The sequence below is a fragment of the Cydia splendana genome, unplaced genomic scaffold (genome assembly GCF_910591565.1).
Source record: "Cydia splendana unplaced genomic scaffold, ilCydSple1.2 scaffold_104_ctg1, whole genome shotgun sequence".
NCBI classification, from domain to species: Eukaryota; Metazoa; Arthropoda; class Insecta; order Lepidoptera; family Tortricidae; genus Cydia; species Cydia splendana.
The window spans coordinates 45,577-65,371 of record NW_026946833.1 but is presented as its reverse complement, the minus strand read 5'-3'; the positions used below and the strand labels follow the sequence as shown (position 1 = coordinate 65,371).

Genomic DNA, 19,795 nt, shown 5'->3' with positions numbered 1-19,795 from the left:
CGGGACCGGCAACTTTTTGTCAATTAACCAGGTTTTTCATTTAAGCAGGCTCCAATTTCACCACGGTGACAGGTGCGACAATTGTAAAACATCACTGTTGCTGACGTCACAGGCATCCATGGGCTACGGTTACCGCTTACCATCGGGCGGGCCGCATTCCTGTTTGCCACCATCATTGTTTTATTAAAAAAAACTTTATTATATCGGAAAAAACAGATATTTCTCTTGCTAAGTTTATGACAATTGTCACAAGAAACACTACAATTGTCACGAAATTCCGACATATAACTCATTACCTGTCAAGAATTACCTACAATTCTTCTAAATCTTGACAATTGTCAGAAACTTCGCAAAAGAAATATCTGTTTATTTCCGATATGTTAACAACTGTATAATTACGTGATTATTTAATGTGACTTTGCTGTGTACCAGTTTAGATTAAAATGTTTATTTGGAAACCACTGGTTGATATCTCACTTAAAGCCGAACTTCCGGCTGGCGCCATTTCTGATTGTTGACAGTTCTTATTGGCGCCAATAATGGAAGTTCACTTTTAACAGTCTGTAATATTATTAAGCGACCATTTATAAATCAAATTGTCAAATAATATACTTCTTTCAATATCTGTTGAAAATTGTTCATGATTAAAATGTTGCGACTAGTGATGAACTTCCGGTTGGCGCCCTTTCTGACAGTTGATTGTTAATATAAAAACCCGCCATTGCGCCAACCAGGGCAGTTCATCACTAGTGGTCGAAGAGTGATAATCTATGTGATAATCGAGTTAAAGTGAAATTGTCTTGAATTAAAGGTGTTGTAAAAAGGTTTGCCAAATATAAGAGTAAGTGTTAATTCCATTTCTTTTATTCAAATTACTATACCATTACCTTCCTTCTCCAACTTAATTAATGTGAGGGAGCCTAATGTCTAAAAGCATAGTTACAATCAAATTTACAGTATTTCATAATTAAGGCTCCTCTCCCATGATTAAGACGGTAATAGTGGCACTATCAATCGAACAGAACAGTATTTCAAGTAAAGTGTAAGTACGTTTACTACTTATTTGCCTAAATCTCGATTGAGAGAGCTGTGCGGGTGCGGGTTCGCGTTGAATGTTAAAAGTCGAGAGAAAGTAGAGAAAATGTTTATTAATGTTAAAATGTTAATAGTTAAATGATTGTTGAAAGTTATGTTATAAAATGTTATAATTATCGAATGCACCCGGCCGCGATGGATCCGAAAAGTACACTGAATTTGGGTTAATGCAAATTATTGGTTAACGCGTCTTTTGCTGACAGGGCGCGCACGCGCCGCACGAGGCTTAGAACGTGTTAAAGGTGCATTGCACCGAACATCTTGCGGGGGGGCAAACGATGAGATGAGATGAAAATGTTAAAGGAATGATACAAGGTGATTGTACAATCGACTTAAAACTAGAATGTTATTCATTGAATGATATTTTTCTTAAAATTGGGGAGCTTCCCCTGTCCATATGTGTCGATTGACTCATCTCGCGTGTATGACATGTGAGCACTTTCACTCGCGCATTATTTATTTCTCCTTCACTCACACTTTTCGCTCGATATCGCGCACTAACACTGCACTTATCATCACTACAAATGTCACCGGTGCTGGTGCGACGTGCACTGCACGGCGTGGAGGCCGCGCTCGCGCTTGCTCGGGGCGGCGGCGGCGGCGGCTGGATCGGTCGGCGTCTCTCGAAGATGTTGTCCGATGCTGCTGAATCCTCTGGATTCGTTGGGGTTGCCGGAGCTCTTAGAAGTCTCCATTGGCAACGGTTTTTTCGGCAAATTAGCACGATTGCTGTTATGATCATTGTGATCCAAAGGCAGTATATGGCAGTGTAGTGGTGTACATCATGTATAGAATAGTCGTTCTCGTCGGGTAGTAGACTTTCCTTTAGCGCTTTTATTCTTTCTTGTATGTTTTTATCTTCGTTTCTTTCCATAAAGTTCAAGCTGCTGTTTTCGAATTTTTCGACTGTAATGTTTATTATGTGGTTTATTGGGTCGATTTCGGGTGTAGGTATGCTGTATTTTAAATCTGCTTTACTTTGCATATTCATGTGCGTGTGAATTGCAAAGTTATCTGTTTTTACAATACAATTCTCCTCGATATAAATAATGTTGGCGCGTGTCAATGTCTGTGCCGTAACTCGATCTGTGCATATTGTTCGAAACTGACACCGATCGCAACAAAAATATAAGTAATAATTTGGCTTTGATAAACTAATCCACTTGTTCTGGCACGCGGCTATGCTTGTTTTGCATTGTAAATTCTCCTTTTCGTCCTTTATACACAAATCCTGGTCGGTGTTCATTTTGTATATGGGGACCTTAAGCGGGCACATATACGTAAACGTGTCTCGTATAATACAAACTTCGAAATCTCTTTCCTGTAATGGCATGTATGCGTCCTTTTGAAGGTTCATTGCTACGTATTTTTCTATGGGGATAACAGATATCATATTTCTGTTTGAGCTATGCGGGACCGGAATAATGTTATAAAGATCGTAACGATCACGAGTTATTAATGGAATGCAAATCTCAAATATCATATATTGGTCAGTCATTCTAGCTTTAACTTTTAATAGTTTGTAGATGTTTTGAAGGTTTGTTTGTGTGTTGTCGATTGGTAGGGTAAGGTCGCTTAGAAGTTGACCAGAGATAGTGTTTAATTCTTTCTGTAGTTGCTCGGGGCTAATAATATGTATGTTCATTTTATCATTGTAAATGTTTGTTATGGTCTCTAATAACGTGTCTTGTATTGTTTTAAGGTAACTTAATAAATTATTTGCAGCCATGGCTACGACTGTAAATTGAGATATGCTCTCTGCGGCTGTGATTTCTTTCTCCATTGCAGTGGTGTCCTTTTCTAAAGAAAGTAAATGTTGGTGTATTAATTTGTGTTGCTTTTGTATCGTATCTTTGGTTCTTAAGAGCATGTTATATTCGGCTTCTACGATTGATGTTTGATTTTTCCACATTGTGACGAGGTGTTTTTCGTTTGTTCTGATAAGACTTATGTCCTTTTGATATTGTTGAGCGAATCTATCATCCAAGACTCCGAATAAAGTATTCGCTAGGTTCCCGACACCATTGATAAATCCCCGTCTCTTGCGTGTCTGCTGTTTCAGCTGATGTCTGGATAATACTTTATTGTAATGTTGCAGCTCATCGTATGAATGCCGTAGTTGTAGAAGGATGACGTCACAGTGTGAAAGGCTTCTTACTTGTTTACAAATAGTTTCCAATTGTTCGTTGTACTTTTTGTATGCAGTTACCCCTTCCCAGAAAGGGCTCATGTCGTAGTACGCAACTAGTTTCCACTCGTCTCTAACTAGCTGCATTGTTCCCAGTTTATCGAAGTACAACCCTTGACCTTCGTTGATAGGCGTCATTTTGACGCAATTTCCAGCTGTCAAAATTGTAAGGAAATAAAATAGCATCATTAACATGGTTGCCATGTATCCCCTTTTGCCTGGTTTTTTCGTTTTTGATTGTTTCAGGGAATTCTGTTCAGCGGGTAGTTTTTCTGGTTTAGGCTTTTCCAGGGGTAAGACAGATAGTTTTACTATGGGTCTTTTGAGTATTCCCTTTTCTGTTTTTAATGTTACTACTCTCACATATCCGTCTTGACCTGCGTGCACGTCGATTACTCGCCCAAGCGCCCATTTTCCTGCCGGCAAATTATCTTCGTGTATGACCACTATATCTCCTATTTCTAGGTTTTTCTGAGGATCGCACCATTTCTGTCTTGCTGTTAGTAGGCTTAAGTACTCAGACTTCCACCTTTTCCAAATGTCACTGAATATTTTTTGTGTCAAATTCCATTTCGTGCGTGCGTCCTCGTATGTTTCCATTATAGTGACTCCTGCTCTTCCTTGCAAGAAATGGGCTGGGGTCAATGTATTTAAGTCATCAATGTTATCGGTTAGTGGGCATAGTGGGCGAGAATTTAGGCAAGCTTCCAGTTGGGCCAAAATTGTTGCGTACTGTTCGTAAGTAAGTTTTTGTTCACCCACTACCCGTTTCAAATGATGTTTTAGGCTTCTGACTGCTCTTTCCCAGAGCCCGCCAGCGCTAGGCCAGGACGGGGCATTAAAATGCCACTCGATCTCCATTTCAGCGATATTCGCTAAGAAGTTATCGTCGAATGTGTTTTGGATTTCATTCCATTGTTGTTTCAAAATGTTATTTGCGCCTACGAAGTTGGTTCCTTGGTCTGAGTATAGGTGCTTTGGGGCTCCTTTTCTGGCGGCCATCCTCCTTAGAGCTGCCAGGAATGCTGAGCTTGTTAATTCTGTTACAAGTTCTAAGTGTACTGCTTTTGTGACCATGCAGATGAAAACGGCAACGTAACCTTTCAACGTTCTGCTTCCACGTGCCTTGCTTGCTTTTATGTCAACGAATCCCGTGTAATCGACTCCGGTGTGAAAAAATGGTTTTGCTTCGTTGACACGGGCGGCAGGAAGATCGCCCATCAGCTGATATTGTTTTTTCCCATCAATTTTTTGGCACTTGACACATTTTCGAACTTGTTGTTTGACTCTATTGTTTCCTCCCATTACCCAGTACTCTTCTCGCAGCTTGCTTGAAGTGAGCTTGGCTCCTCCGTGAAGTGTCATCAGGTGAGCGTGTTCTATGAGTAAGGTAGCAAGACGCGATTCCTTCGGAATGATTTTTGGATGCTTCATCTCGTAAGATAAATGCGTTTCTTCGAGGCGACCTCCCACTCGAAGTATATCGTTGCTGTCCATGAAAGGGTACAATGTGACAAGATTGCTTCTTGTTTCGACTTTATTGTGCATACATAAATGTTCAATATCTTCTCCTAATTCGTTGTTTTGCACACATTTAATTATAACCAATTTAGCTTTTCTCAACTCCGGTAATGTGAGATAGCTTGGTAAGCGTTGTCGCTTTAAAGTGAATGCCCTCAACATGTAGGCTACGATTCGTGTTACTTTTGTAATAGAATTATATTTTTCTAATAAATTGTATATGATATCATGTTTGTTATTGTTTTGCGCTACGTTCGATGCATATGATTTTTTCTCCTCTTCTGTTGTAGTATATGTTGGTTTTTGAGAACTTTCAGGTTCTGGCTGGAAATCAGCTAACCATGTCGGCCCTGACCACCATAGGGAGTTGTCTTTTAATTGTGATGCTGTTTGTCCTCTGCTTGCAGCATCCGCGGGGTTTTCTGATGATTTTACATAGCGCCATTGTTCTTCGGGCATCACCTGTTTTATTTGTTCTACGCGATTAGCGACAAATGGCTTCCAACGGCTGGGTTGACCTTGCAACCATCCAAGGACGATTTTTGAATCACACCAGCCAAATGTCTCCACTGTATGTTGTTGTAAAGATGTTTTTATTTTTGCCATTAGCTTCGAAAGAAGATGTGCTCCACTTAATTCGAGCTTTGGAAGTGTTAATTGTTTCTTGTGTGGGACGACTTTTGTTTTCGCTGCGACGAGAATTGGTTTTGTTTGATGTTTAATCCGTGCATATACTACACAGGCGTAGGCTTCCAGTGATGCGTCGCAGTACCCGTGTAGTTGAATCATGTCATTCTGTTTACATAATAGCCATCTGGGTATTTTACATTCATTAATTAGGTGAATGTCTTCCTGTATTTTGGACCATTCCATGTATATTTCTTCTGGTATAGGGTGATCCCATTGAACGGTCTGTTTCCATACTTTTTGAAATAAAATTTTGAGTTTGGTGCTAAGTGGGGCAAGCCAGCCTAGTGGGTCAAAAAGCTTGGAGATGTCAGATAGGAGAGTTCTTTTTGTTGGTTTGTTGTTCTGTTTTTCAATTTTACATTGAAAGGTAAAAATGTCTTCTGCTGGATTCCAGCATAAACCGAGTGTTTTAGATATGTCATCTTGTTTAAAATTGATTAGTAGGTTTTGGTTTTCTTGATTGTTTTGTATATGTTCTAACACTTCTTGTTTGTTGGAGGACCATTTCCGCAAATTAAATCCTGCTGTTTTTAATAGATCTGTTATATCGTTGATTAATTTTATAGATTGTTCTATGGAGTGCGCACCGTGTACTAGATCATCCATGTAGAATGATTCTTCCAAAACTTTCGACGCTTCTGGGTAGTTTTCCCGTTCGTCACGTGCTAGCTTCTTTAGCGTCATCATGGCTAAAAAGCTTGCACTTTTTGTTCCGTATGTAACTGTTGTAAGCTGAAATGATTGTAATGTTCCGTGCTCGTCTCTCCAGATGATTTTTTGAAGAGGTTGGTCGTCTTCATGCACTAGGATCTGACGGAACATTTTTTCTAGGTCGGCAAAGAACACAAACTCGTACTGCCTCCATTTTAGTAATAGTGTTTGTAAATCTTTTTGTAAATTTGGCCCCCTGTACATTAAGTCGTTTAGTGAGTACCCTGTTGATGTTTTGCTGGAAGCATTATACACGACTCTATACTTGGTAGAAAGTGATTCTGCGCGTTCCACAATGTGATGAGGATAGTAGCACTCCACCTTGTTGTTGCTTACGGCAGGTTTCATATGTCCTAAGTCGCTGTATTCCTTCATGAAGGCTTTGTATGCTTCAGCTAGTTTGCTTTGCTTCTGGAGCTTCTTTTCCATGTGCTTGAATTGAGCTATCGCTTTTGTTTTGGAGTCGCCTAACTTCTCTTGAAAGTTAGGTTTCATGGGAATACGCACTTCGTATCTGCCGTCCACTGTTCTGATTGTGTTTTCTTCATAATGTTTTATGCATTCCAAATCTTCCTGTGACAGATTCCCTTCTTCCATTATGTCTTCCACTTCCCAAAACTGTTGTATCTCTTCTAAGTTGTTTATGATTATGTTACAATGGTAGGTTTCCAGTTCTTCTTCGTCGTTTCCGCTTAAAAGCCATCCGAGTTGGCTCTCTTGCGCGAGAGGCTGCAACTCATTTTCACCCTTTATTTTACCATCTAAAATTATCTGAGCGTTTACCACTGATCCTAGAAGCAGATCTACTGGACGACTAACGTTGAAGTCTGGATCGGCCAGGTTAAGATTCTGTATCATGGACCACGAAGGTTTCGAGAATGTTTCGCCCGGCAGGCATTTCACAACTTTGTTCATGATAAAAACTTTCGCATGAAATGTGAAATCATTGTACACCGACATACATTGTATCTTCATTTTGCCCTTACAGTCGTTTTCTTTCTCTCCCAAATCTCCCAATCCATAGATGACGCCAGAACACTTATCTCGTTTTAAGTTAAGTATCTGAGCGGCCCGTTCTGTTATAAGTGAAATTTGGCTTCCTGGGTCTACCAGGGCCCGAAAGGTGTGGTAGGTGCCATCTGCTGCCTGCACTTTCAGTATGGCGGTAGCTAGTAAAGTTTCACAAAATGAAGTTTGTGAAATGTTTGTTACGTATTCCATCTGTTTATCCGAAGTAATTGCATTCGTTGCATAAGTTGAGGACGATGACTGAGTTGCTGTTGCTGCACTTTTTACACACGCCTCGTGTAATAATGTGTTATGTTGACCTGAGCATTTCTGACATGTTTTATTTGAATTGCAGGCATTTCCATTATGACTAAATAAGCAATTTATGCATAACGCGAGTTTATTGACCGTTTGGAATCGTTTTTCCATTGACATTTGCAAAAAATGCCGACAACTGTAGATTCCGTGTGGTAACTTGCACAACGGACATTTGATACTTGAAACGTGCAGCGTTTTCGCAATAGTTACATTCCCATTGCTTTTGTTGGCTCCACTATTGCTGTTGTAATACGGACGATTATTGTATGATTGAATAGGCTTCTTCGTGTTGTTGGAGGTCGATGACTGTTGAGAGTTTGTTCTGGTGATTAGAGGTTCCTGCTTTCGGCGAGATGTTTCGAGACTTGTAAACTTTCCTTCTAAGAAATCAAAGAAGTCCTTTAGTACCGGCAATTCCCTTGAGTTTTTCAATGACTCTATGTAGTCTTTATGTGTTTCAGAGTCTAGCTTTTGAGTTAAAATATAAACTATCAATGGATCCCACGTACTAATATTTACACCTAAATTTTTAACTGCATGCAGGCATTCCGTCGCCGTGTCATGTAGTTTCTTTATTTGGGCTAATGTTTGTTGCTGCATGCTAGGAAGCCCAAATAGTATGTTCATATGAGAGTTAAATATTAATTTAGTGTTATTGTATCGATTGTTAAGAATCTCCCAGCAAACTACATAATTTTCCGAACTTATTTGAAGATGTTGAATTAGACGCTCTGCTTCTCCCTTTACTTTTGACTTCAAAAATTGCATTTTTTGAGCGTTTGATAAGGCCGAATTATTGTGAATTGCTTCACTGAATAAATCTTTGAAAGAGACCCAAGAATTATAATTTCCGTAAAACGTAGGGATGTCTAAAACTGGTGTAGATTTAACTTTATGTTTTACTGACCATACTTTTTTATTAATATTTTTCTTCATCATGTTGTATGTTTTTTCATGCTTGTTGAACATATCTTCGTACGCGGTATCACTTTGGGAGTCCTCGCTTTCCATTTCCCAATGCAAAGTATCGATAACTGACCAGCGAGCCTCCAATGTTTTGAGAGCGTCCTCGAGCTCCCATTTCTCTGTTAACTGGTCAATCTCAATGTTGTTCACGGTCCGCGCAAAAGCTTTTATGTTAGCCTGTTGCTTTCGCATCATCTCGTCCATCTTACTTTCTGTCCCCCTCTGCTGTTTGCTAAGTTTGTTACTTCCAACTTCAGTGACGGATGCTGTTTTATCATCCTTCGCATCTGTTTCTGCACGGTCTTTGTTGAGAGTTGTAGACGTGTTTGTTTCTGATGGGTTGAGGTCGATCTTAGATTCAATGTTCTTCTCCAACAATGCTTGATACCCTGCTGTTAGCTTCGCGTGGAAAGTAGAATACGTTTCCTTAGCGCTGTCATAAATCCTGTTAGTAAAGTACGAATTGGACCGACTCTCTACCATACTTATCTGTTCATTGTTAAACTGGAACTCGCTCCATAATTCGTTTAACGTATCTAAACGCGTCTTAAAATATTCAAGCTTCGTCTTCCTCTCCGAACTATCTTTTTTAAAGTTCGAGTAAGACGCCTCAATAAGCCGCTGAATCTCTCCTTGACGATGAATGTAAGCCATCTTGACCGACGAAGTTTAAGTAAAATAAGGAAAGATCTTACTTGAATATCTCTTAGCGCTGCTCTGTTACTGCCAATACTACCACTGTTGCTGTTGAGACTCCGCTACTCCTCTCCTTCAAACGCTGCAACCTTCACTCGTTGAGTTTAAAAGTTCGTTCACCTCACACGACTATCAACCACAGTATCAAAACGCGCGAGGCCCTAGGTTCGAAGGACCATGTGCGGGTGCGGGTTCGCGTTGAATGTTAAAAGTCGAGAGAAAGTAGAGAAAATGTTTATTAATGTTAAAATGTTAATAGTTAAATGATTGTTGAAAGTTATGTTATAAAATGTTATAATTATCGAATGCACCCGGCCGCGATGGATCCGAAAAGTACACTGAATTTGGGTTAATGCAAATTATTGGTTAACGCGTCTTTTGCTGACAGGGCGCGCACGCGCCGCACGAGGCTTAGAACGTGTTAAAGGTGCATTGCACCGAACAGAGCTATAGTGTTTAACATCTCAGAAGTGGGTATGAACAGTTTTTTTTTGTTGTTCAAATTACCTTACGAAGTCACAGTCCATGATGATATTCCACGTTGAGATATTGAATGCAGTAATATGAAGATAAAATAATGCAAAACACGCGTGGCATAGATTTATTATTCAAAGAACAAAGTGGCATTTTTTTTACTTACAAAATAACAGTAATGTATAGTTTTAATTATTATTTCTTCCAACCTGCTATGTGCTTATCCAATGAGAGGCTCATGTTACAAGGTTTATTTTCTTTTTAATAAAAAAAAAAGGCCGGTCAGTTGACAACACATCGATACAGTAATAGTTCATTCTTAAGTACTAATAATACGTTAGCATTCCTTTAAATTGTTTAAAATTAAAAACGTGTTTTAATATTCTACTTAAGCTACATCAAAGCTACGTTAAACACATAAAGTTTTTAGTTATTACCACTAGCTACTTTTCGGGGCTGAAGTATAATCCCCTTTTATTTACAAAGAATAAATTGTGCGCAAATGCATGCTCAATTCCAGAGGAACCTGACCAATACGTAAATGTCTACTCCCCTTCACGTCCCACCAACGAGCGGCGGTCGTGAAGTCAAAGGAGGCGGCCGACGTCTCGCAGACCATCCCGACAACTGACTCCGTCACGTAGCCGGCTGACCAATTGGCCGCACGACCACACAGGCCGTCGTTCGCGCAACGGCTTAAGCCGTTGGCCACGCAGCCAAGCACGCCGCGGCTCGCGCAGCGAAGTGAGCCGTCGCTTGCGCAGCCGAGCGAGCCGTCGCTCGCGCAGCCGAGCGAGCCGTCGCTCGCGCAGCCGAGCGAGCCGTCGCTCGCGCAGCCGAGCGAGCCATCGCTCGCGAAGCCGAGCGAGCCGTCGCTCGCGCAGCCGAGCGAGCCGTCGCCCGCGCAGCCGAGCGAGCCGTCGCCCGCCCAGCCGAGCGAGCCGTCGCCAGCCGAACGAGCCGTCGCTGGCGCAGCCGAGCGAGCCGTCGCCCGCCCAGCCGAACGAGTCGTCGCTCGCGCAGCCGAGCGAGCCGTCGCTCGCGCAGACGAGCGAGCCGTCGCTTGCGCAGCCGAGCGAGCCGTCGCTCGCGCAGACGAGCGAGCCGTCGCTCGCGCAGCCGAGCGAGCCGTCGCTCGCGCAGACGAGCGAGCCGTCGCTCGCGCAGCCGAGCGAGCCGTCGCCCGCCCAGCCAAGCGAGCCGTCGCCCGTGTAGCCGAGCGAGCCGTCGCTTGCGCAGCCGAGCGAGCCGTCGCTCGCGCAGCCGAGCGAGCCGTCGCTCGCGCAGCCGAGCGAGCCGTCGCTCGCGCAGCCGAGCGAGCCGTCGCTCGCGCAGCCGAGCGAGCCGTCGCTCGCGCAGCCCAGCGAGCCGTCGCTCGCACAGCCGAGCGAGTCGTCGCTCACGCAGCCGAGCGAGCCGCCGGTCCCGCAGCCGAGCGAGCCCTCGCTCGCGCTCCTAGCGAGCCGTCGCTCGCGCAGCCTAGCGAGCCGTCGCTCGCGCAGCCGAGGAGCCGTCGCTCGCGCAGCCGAGCGAGCCGTCGCTCGTGCAGCCGAGCTAGCTGCTGCTCGTGCAGCCAAGTAGGCCGCCATTCGCGCAGCAGAGTGAGCCAGTGGAGTGGGCTCAACCTGCAGCCGGTAAACCAGCCGAGTCACTCTTCGCGAGCAAGTCACCTGATTAAACATGTGAGTCAACCTCTTCTTATTCAGATAATAATAATTTAAAACTCTTACTTGATGCACTAGAAACGTTTGGACGTAATGATTCGTTATATAAGGTAGGAAACTTGCAAAACGCGGTCCCTGAATTCGATCCAGCAAAAAAAATAGGGAAGAAACAATGAGCATGTGGATTCATAAGGTTAATGAGTGTGCGACTATATACGGCTAGTCTGAAAAACAGTTGATACATCTGTCCTATTTTCTTGGACGGAGTGGCAAGCAAAACTACTTGCGGCTTTCCTTCCAAAGGTAATTATGGACAGAGGCTTAGTGACATGTTGTCTATACGAGCTCGTTTTAGACTTCTACACAGGTGGCTTTAATAAATAGAGTTAGCGAAGCCATAGCTGGCAGATTACCAGTCGAAATCAGATTAGGAGCCGAAGCTGCGCCGTTTCATGACCCCGATAAACTTTTAGCATACATATCTGCGTAATGCACGTAATATTAAGCCGGTTTCTGATCGTAAAGTAGAGAAAAACCACAACTATGGAAAAATCTCAGGAAGATACCTCTCGATCAATTTTTAAGTGGTGTTGTTACAACTTAAAACAAGAGGGTCACTTGTCTACTCAGTGTACCTTACCTATTAAGAAATGTACGAACTGTTTGAAAGTGGGTCATGAAGCTGAGCAGTGTTTTTCAAAATCACTAACACCAACCGCAATCGTTACTGAGTAATCTGTCTCGTGCTGCTTTTATGTTCACACAAAGTAAATGAGTTAAATTATTTTTAGTTCGACCATCTACGTTCATAAGTTACGTATAACAAACAACACAATTTATTTATTCGTATGGCTTAATTGTTCAGTCGTTTATAAAGCTATTCTAAGGTTCTGTATCCATTAAATTACGTCACTGCCGAGGGTAAACAAGTGTGCAGGGTTTCCGTCGTATTTGCTAAGTGGGCAGTACTGAATGGTGTGCTCGATGTCCTGCACAGGAGCCCTGCAATCGCACTTTGGAGTCTCTATCCATCCACATTAGTGCAGGAATGCTCGTGAGCGATCGCAGCCGGTTCGCAGCCAGTTCAGTTCAGATGGCACCATTCTTTTCTAGGCAATGAGAAGCCAGGTGGTTTTACTGTGGGAATGATAGTAATCCCAGTATTCCCAATCCTTTCGGGGGAACTTATCGTTCCATTCCTCTTCGCATTTGTCCGAGATATTAAAGTTTGCTTTCATTAGGTTTCTTGCAGTTCGGTGAGGAGGATGTCGAGATTTTAATCGGTGTGTTGTAGGGTTTCCAAATTCAGCACTGGCAGCTAGATTGGGATGGATCAAGATCTTCTGTGCCTCACGTACTAGCGCTTGCTGTCTCCTTAAGTGTGAAGGCGGTATATGACTAAGGGTTGGAAGCCACTGGACCGGAGTGATTTTGATGGTTCCGGAAATGCACCTCATGGTTTGGTTTAGGTGTACGTCTACTTGCTTTGTGTGTGCACTGTTTAGCCAGATAGGTGCGCAGTATTTTGCATATATAGCAATTTATTTTCGATAATGTTATTGTTATTTTAAATAATTATTATTTTACAGTATTCAGAACGTAGCGGGATCTGTTGCTGAAATACGATATATGGCATTCAGGACATAGAGGGGGCCTGTTGCTAAAATACGATATATGGCATTCAGGACACAGAGGGGGCCTGTTGTCAAAACTATGATGGATGACATTCAGGACACTTGTCAGCAGGGTGATCCTTTAGGCCCAGCCATTTTCAGTCTCCCCGTCCATTCTATCATAAAAAATCTAAATTCTAAATTAAATATCTGGTACCTGGACGACGAAACCTTTGGAGGTGAAGCCGATACTGTTTTAGACGATTTAAAAAAAAACTAACATCAGAGTTTAAATCTATCGGCCTTACTCTGAACTTTTCGAAATGCGAACTCTTTATTTTGAACCCTTCCTCCGATTGCAAAATTATAGAGGACAGCTTTGCTATGATAGCCCCCGGAATCAAAATTATTAGTGACAATCAGCTTCACCTTCTTGGCTGCCCTATTTTATATCAATCTTTTGACGAATATGTCAATGCCAAAATCCAAAATTTCAATTCTGTTTCGGAACGCCTACTAAAAATTCATATGCATACCGCCTTTTCCATCATTCGATATTGCCTTTTCGTACCCAAATTTACTTATGTTCTCCGCTGTAGTCACCTTTGGAAGCATACCACCCTACTTTTAAAACTTGACTCCTTAATTCAGGATACTCTCTCATCTGTTCTCAACATACGTTTTGAAGAAAGGTCCTGGACCCAGGCCTCTCTGCCTATTCGGCACGGTGGCCTGGGTATCCGCAAAATTTCCAGTGTGTCAGTTTCCAGTCTCAAAACCCGATTGGAGGCATTTTATCTCGCTCTCTCGGGGCCATAGAGGCAGCAGATTTCTAATAACTTACATACTTCTTGGAATATTGTCGACATGAATTCTTGACCCCGGTCTGTAGCTATTTCCTTTGGTACTCCATATTTTAAAATAAAATTACAAACTAATTGCAAACAAAAGAGCATCCAGAAGATTCTCAGGGTTATAACCGGCACTAATAACACAGCACTACCGGACTCACAAAACGTCTCACTCAACGAGTCTGGCCCTTTTGGCATGATCTTCCTGGGTGATGACCAGCCCCCTGTTGCTCCGCCGCCGCCTTCCATCCAGCTTCCGACCCAAGAACCCCCTGTGGCCTCCACCTCAGACCAGGGCCGTTCTAGGCTAAGGCGTAAGGCTCTCACCGCAGCCCATAAAAACAGTCCACAGGGACCCACTGAGGTAACGTCCCCTCAAAATGCCTTGCCGCTGCCGGTACGGCCACCACAACAGCAAAAATTGGCGAAGTCACCGGCAGCCTCTTCTCCGAGGGGTTCTCTGCGTGTAACACCAGCTGTGTCAACAGATCCTGGAGCGATACACTGCCCACCATCTGTACCATTGTTAGCTGCTGCACCACCACCAACTGCTGTATCATCAGCCGTCAATCTGCCCGCGAAATCGGCTGTAGCTGGTCTTCGCGCTGCTGGTCCCCGCATCGTGAGTCTCCATATTTTCAACCTTAGCGAGGACACCACCCTAGACGACGTCATTCGACATGTCCAGACCCAAATCAACATACCAACGCCAGTATGCGAACAGCTGGTCGTCACCCGCGGAAAGTACGCTTCTTTTCGCCTTGATGTACCAGCTAATAAACAAAAGGTCGCCAGGGACCCTAAAAATTGGCCATCTGGAGTTTCAGTGCGTTTATTTAACACAGTCCAGCCAAAAAACGTATCAACAAGACACGAGATAACAAAGACAATTTAGTATCTTCTAAGTTTGTTATTATACACCAAAATGTACGATCGGTATGCGGTAAAACTTCATTACTAGATTTATTAACAAATAACGAGAAACCACAAGTATTAGGACTTAGCGAGATTTGGTGTCGAAAAAATGAAATTGAACGAGTGAGGTTAAGTGGGTACGCGCTGGCTAGTTATTACTGTCGCACAAATATCGCACATGGCGGTACTTCGCTGTACGTAAAGGAAGGCACAGAATATCGACAGCGAAACGACCTACTGTTAGCAACACTGGCGATCTTTAAAAATAAAACAAATAAAATGTGGGTAAGAATTGATTTTTAATAAAAATATAACAGGCGGGTATTCTAGAGAGGAAGGATGATCGAGGTGTAACGGCTGGTTCTTTGTTAAAATAATATAAGTTTAATTAATTGGAAAAGCAGAATACATTGATTTACAAATCAAAGGCTGTATATATTTCTGGAAGCAGATGACCTCTAATATATCCGAAGTGGTAAGAACGTTTAGAGAACCTCAGGTATGTGTTAATTTTGATAACATACAAATTTTAACAACTACACGCCTACAATTTGGAATATCACTTGTATTAAATAATATTGGAGTAGTGTAAAATAACTATACACTAATACAATATTAGTGGCATATGTAAGTAGTGCCAGTAAATTATAAAAAAAAATATATACAATCATTGTACAGGGTACAAGTATTGAGATTACAAAAATAAAGGAATAAAGGTTTTTCTGATTAATATTTGTTACCTATTTTACGAATTGACGATTTTGATAAGCGATTAACTTCAACTTCAAACATCTTTATTGCCAATATATGACTTTTAAGTACCCCGTAAGGGCACATCAATTTGTCTTTTACATACTTATACATAAGTATTAAGTATTAACCTTATAAACTACACTGTACAGACATTTTAATAAACTATGTATAAAAAAAAAGAGTTAATAATAGTATTATGCAGTTTCAAGTACTATTTATTCCGGGAGGATCACCAAAAAAAAAAAACTCTTGCAGTGAACGGTAACTCTTATCCAGTAAATACTTATGTAAAATGGTCTCAAATAATTTGGGATTTCTTCCCTTAAACAGATAACTGGTACATTACGCAATAGGTGTAGGTACATAATTATATGTTATTATAAAATCATTTAAGGTTCCCCCTTGGTTATCCTGTGTTTATTAAAAGTAAGTATTCATTTTATAATGATGATGGTGTTATGGGTAAGTGTTTCTTTTATCAGCCATAAAGTGGTACTTATGATATGATTTAACTAGCTGACCCGGCGACTTCGTATGTCGTTGTCAGTGAATGTCGTGTTCGACTGTTCGTCCTACCTTTCAGGTGAACTTAGTTTCGGCTTTTATATGCTGACCCGGCAAACTTCGCACCGACCGACTAACAGTGTAAATAATTATTTTTATTTTAAAATATTTCTGTGTCAACTTAGTTAATTAAATGAAGAAAAGAAATAGTAAGCATCAAATTCAAGAAAACAAAATGTAATTAAACTCGGAAGATAACATTAAACATGTTTTAAAGGCGATTGGCCCGAAATTGCATGTTGATGGATTGTGATCTGAATTCAAGATGTTTTTGGAAAAGTATTTCTTAATAAATAATTTTATATTGATAAATCACGCAGAGATGATGTACAATTATTAATGAAATACGTGATTTTATGATCAAATTTATCTATTGTACATGTTTGAATTACGATGTAAAGTTATATATGTCAACGTCAAACAACGAGAAGGACGAACTTATGCGGCAAAAGGAGATGGATGGACCCGTGTTGCATCATGTGTTGTCTGTTAAAGCGCAGTGGCGCCCTCAATCATTTTCTACAATTTCGTGTCGGACTAACCTAGGAGCAATTTTATGGCAATGAATTACTTTTATAATTTTGTTTACATCTATTTTAATAGGTATTAACTGAAATAAATGTCAGATACTGAGAAAGTTACCAAGGCCTACATAAAAACAAATTAAAATATTTTCAGAAAAATAATTTAATTTGTTCTAATATTTCTAACTGTTTAAATAGTTTATCTGATATTCCGATGGAGACAAATCAAACAGTAAAACCATGAAAATGGGTCAGCTGTTCTCGAGTTATGTGTTGTAATATAACAAACACGACTAAGTTTTAAGATAGGTATATAGACTATTATAGATTGTTTATATCATTCAGTGATTTTAGTAAGATTATTTACGAGTAAGCTAAAAAGAAAACTACCCACTAAATATCAAGTGCAGACTACAAGATATTAGCAATTTACGAAACGCTTGTTTTCGCCTTCACGCCCGGTCCAATGTTAATTGACCCCATGTGATATACGGCCATTACACGTGAATGAGGATCAGCATTATTTGGGTTTTCCGTGATGCAGCGATCGGTGAGCTTGATCAATATAGAAATGTATGGTAGACTAACGTTACAATTTACATCTTATACAGTAAGGTCATTACAACTTGCATCGTTTGTCTGCACAATAAAGCTGATATTTCAATGAATAATTTAGTAATGGGGATGACAATTTTTAATTAATGTATCAGTCGATCAGGTTTGTTTTGAGGATCAAATGTGTAAATACAAACCCAGCAGACAATTAGGCGACACTCAGCACCTACTTTATAACCTTTAGAGATAGAATGGCTGTAAAATGGTTGCATAGTCTTAGCTTAGCCAGGCTGAGGTGACATAAAACTGGTTAAGAGGTTCAGCTATAGCTTTAACTTACAGTAGCTGTTTTGCTGCTACTCGTATAATGCGTGTTGGGCAGCTGGTGTTGTGGCTCTATGTGAGTTGTAGGCGGCTGCAATTTGCACTTTGGCTTCTGAGCGGGCGATAAAAAGTCTTTTGTAGCTCCTTGTATTGCAATCGTTGCTTGGCTCCTTTGTGTCACTTGCAGTTGAATAGAGAAGTTGTTAGTCGCGGTTGTGGGTCACGTAGTCGCGGACGAGCGCTGTCCAGTCCAGTACCTTAGTAACACCTTATATGTTATTAGAGACTAACTTACAAGCTGAACCTATAGCGCCATGTAAATTAGGACGTAAATACTGAATAAAAATGCATAGCTTTACTCAATTTTGAACGAATGTTAGCACCATAAGTAATTAAAACTGAACTTCACGAATGTAATTTGATTTTCGGAAATTACATGCGGTGGACCACAATTAGAAGACTGTTATTTTTTTGGATAGATATGCCCAGTATGGTCCAGTATCAGGTCCTGTAAAGTTTTGTTAATGGTACATGTATGTATCTAGTTATTGACGGTATGATTGGTTCCGATATCATAAGTCTGCTGATGACGCTGATGAGCACTATAATGTTTCTTTTTATTTCTCCATTGGATTTCGCTTCAAGCTGTCACAGGGTAGCCTTACGAACGATAATACAAAAATGGAAAATAAAATACTCATGATCTTCCCATCATACTATCGAAATGACGCTGACAGGTTAAATGAGACGTTCGAACGTAGTAGTAAAAGAGAGTACAAATAGAAATGATTTATTAGCAGAAAAAGGGTACAATAAGTGTCTTGGGTTAAGTGTGTAATCGTTTCACCTTCTTCAGCTGTTTATAGGCGGCATGCAGTACACCGTTAATAAGAAATTAACATAGTTACATTTATAAAACTACGAGGTACATGAGCCAAAATGGCAAACATAAATGAGCATTAAAGAATAGGTATACTTAATAACTATACCACCAAGGTGTATCATAGACAGCAGGAATTAAAACAAAGTAACATTTAGTTATCACACAGCGAGTACCTACAAATAGTAAAAAAAAAAAAGTTGGTTCGCTCCTTATGAGCAACATAATCAGTAGGTAATGTTGCGAGTATTATAAAAGCAGTGATCTGGAGGCCAGTCCAATAGAAGTTTGTTAAACTTATGGCCCCGGGTGATTGTGTGAACGGGTATGGTTATTGTATATCTTTTATAAGCATTTTTTCTGCATCTCTGTCATGCAGCGTGGATGGTGTGAGATATTGTGCTCTTGGGTTGACGGAGCACATATCATTTTAAGGTCTTGAAAATATTTTGGATATGATTTTTGAAAATTACAGATTTTGAGTATATACATACATACAAGCCAGATTTACAGTAATATTTAAATAGTGGTTTACAACTGATCCCCATAGGAGCATTTGCTAAAGTATGATGAGACGTGGCCGTGATGGGCCATGGGGACTGCTTCGTAGGAAGCAGATAGTCGTAGTTTTGCAGGCCAAGACGAAATGGTCAAGTCTTGAACATTGTGACAGAGTGGTTATGGTCCTTCCAATTTAAAAATGAATTGAAATTTAAACCAAAGAACTTAATTTATGTTACCTGTTTTATGAAATGCATAGTCATTTATACGAGTGTTGGGCTGTCGAGGTATTGTTCCATATGGGTGAATTGCATGGGTTGTGTTTTCTGAGCTTAATGAGAAGCTTATTAATTTCCTATCCAATATTTAGTATCAGATGGGGCATTATAAATATCTGTTTTATACATACTTTGATCTTGACCACTGGCTGAAATTATAGTTGTATCGCCATCTGAATATCATTAATGAAAAAAATCCCCTTCCCCCCTTAAGTAATAAATAAGTGTAGCACCTACTTTAGAAACTATCAAAGAGGTGATCAGTGATTAATTTGGTTGTTAGTTCTAACAAGTTTGCTGATTTCCTTGCACTGCATTCTGTTGGCTAGGTAAGATTTAAGTCAATCATTTGCCTGGCCTCTAAGTTTCATTAGCATATAATTTATTGAGATGCTCGGCATGATCAGTTGAGTCAGATACTTTTGTCATGTCGAGGAAAATTTCCATAATCGGTGACTTATTGAAGTTTTGAGTCACAAATTTGACACATTCAAAACAAGCCAATTCTGGATTTGGTCCTTTACGGAACCCAAATTGGTCAGGGTGTGAAATGTCATGTTTAGTAAGGAGGTTATTATTGTCTTTTGTTAATAAAAAGCTTTTTCTATTAATTTTGATATTATTGGGACAATCACTGTTGTGCTGTAATTACACTGTAAAACTGCGATCTGTAATTGTTGGGATCGTTACTTTAAGATCGTCAAAC

The 19,795-nt window shown here is 40.8% G+C and overlaps 2 protein-coding genes across 2 annotated transcripts; one reads left to right on the top strand and one right to left on the bottom strand.

Annotated features, from left to right (window-relative positions):
• Positions 1–1,441: 1,441 nt before the first annotated feature.
• Positions 1,442–4,655, bottom strand: LOC134805409 (uncharacterized). The gene has a single exon (XM_063778719.1). It carries the CDS (start codon positions 4,646–4,648, stop codon positions 1,442–1,444), a length of 3,207 nt encoding a protein of 1,068 aa, XP_063634789.1. The 5' UTR covers positions 4,649–4,655.
• Positions 4,656–9,721: 5,066 nt separating this feature from the next.
• LOC134805408 (uncharacterized) lies at positions 9,722–11,248 on the top strand. The gene is made up of 3 exons (XM_063778718.1): positions 9,722–9,751; positions 10,312–10,749; positions 10,979–11,248. The coding sequence occupies exons 1-3, from the start codon at positions 9,722–9,724 to the stop codon at positions 11,246–11,248; spliced, it is 738 nt and encodes a 245-aa protein (XP_063634788.1).
• The last annotated feature ends 8,547 nt before the right edge of the window (positions 11,249–19,795 follow it).

Bases quoted from the DNA above. Each gene is read 5' to 3' on its own strand.
- LOC134805409 (XM_063778719.1), bottom strand. From the start codon at position 4,648: ATGACACTTCACGGAGGAGCCAAGCTCACTTCAAGCAAGCTGCGAGAA.
- LOC134805408 (XM_063778718.1), top strand. From the start codon at position 9,722: ATGATATTCCACGTTGAGATATTGAATGCA. The intron at 9,752-10,311 runs GTAATATGAAGA...TCCGTCACGTAG, and splicing joins ACGTTGAGATATTGAATGCA to CCGGCTGACCAATTGGCCGC. The intron at 10,750-10,978 runs GTCGCTCGCGCA...TCGCTCGCGCAG, and splicing joins CTTGCGCAGCCGAGCGAGCC to CCGAGCGAGCCGTCGCTCGC.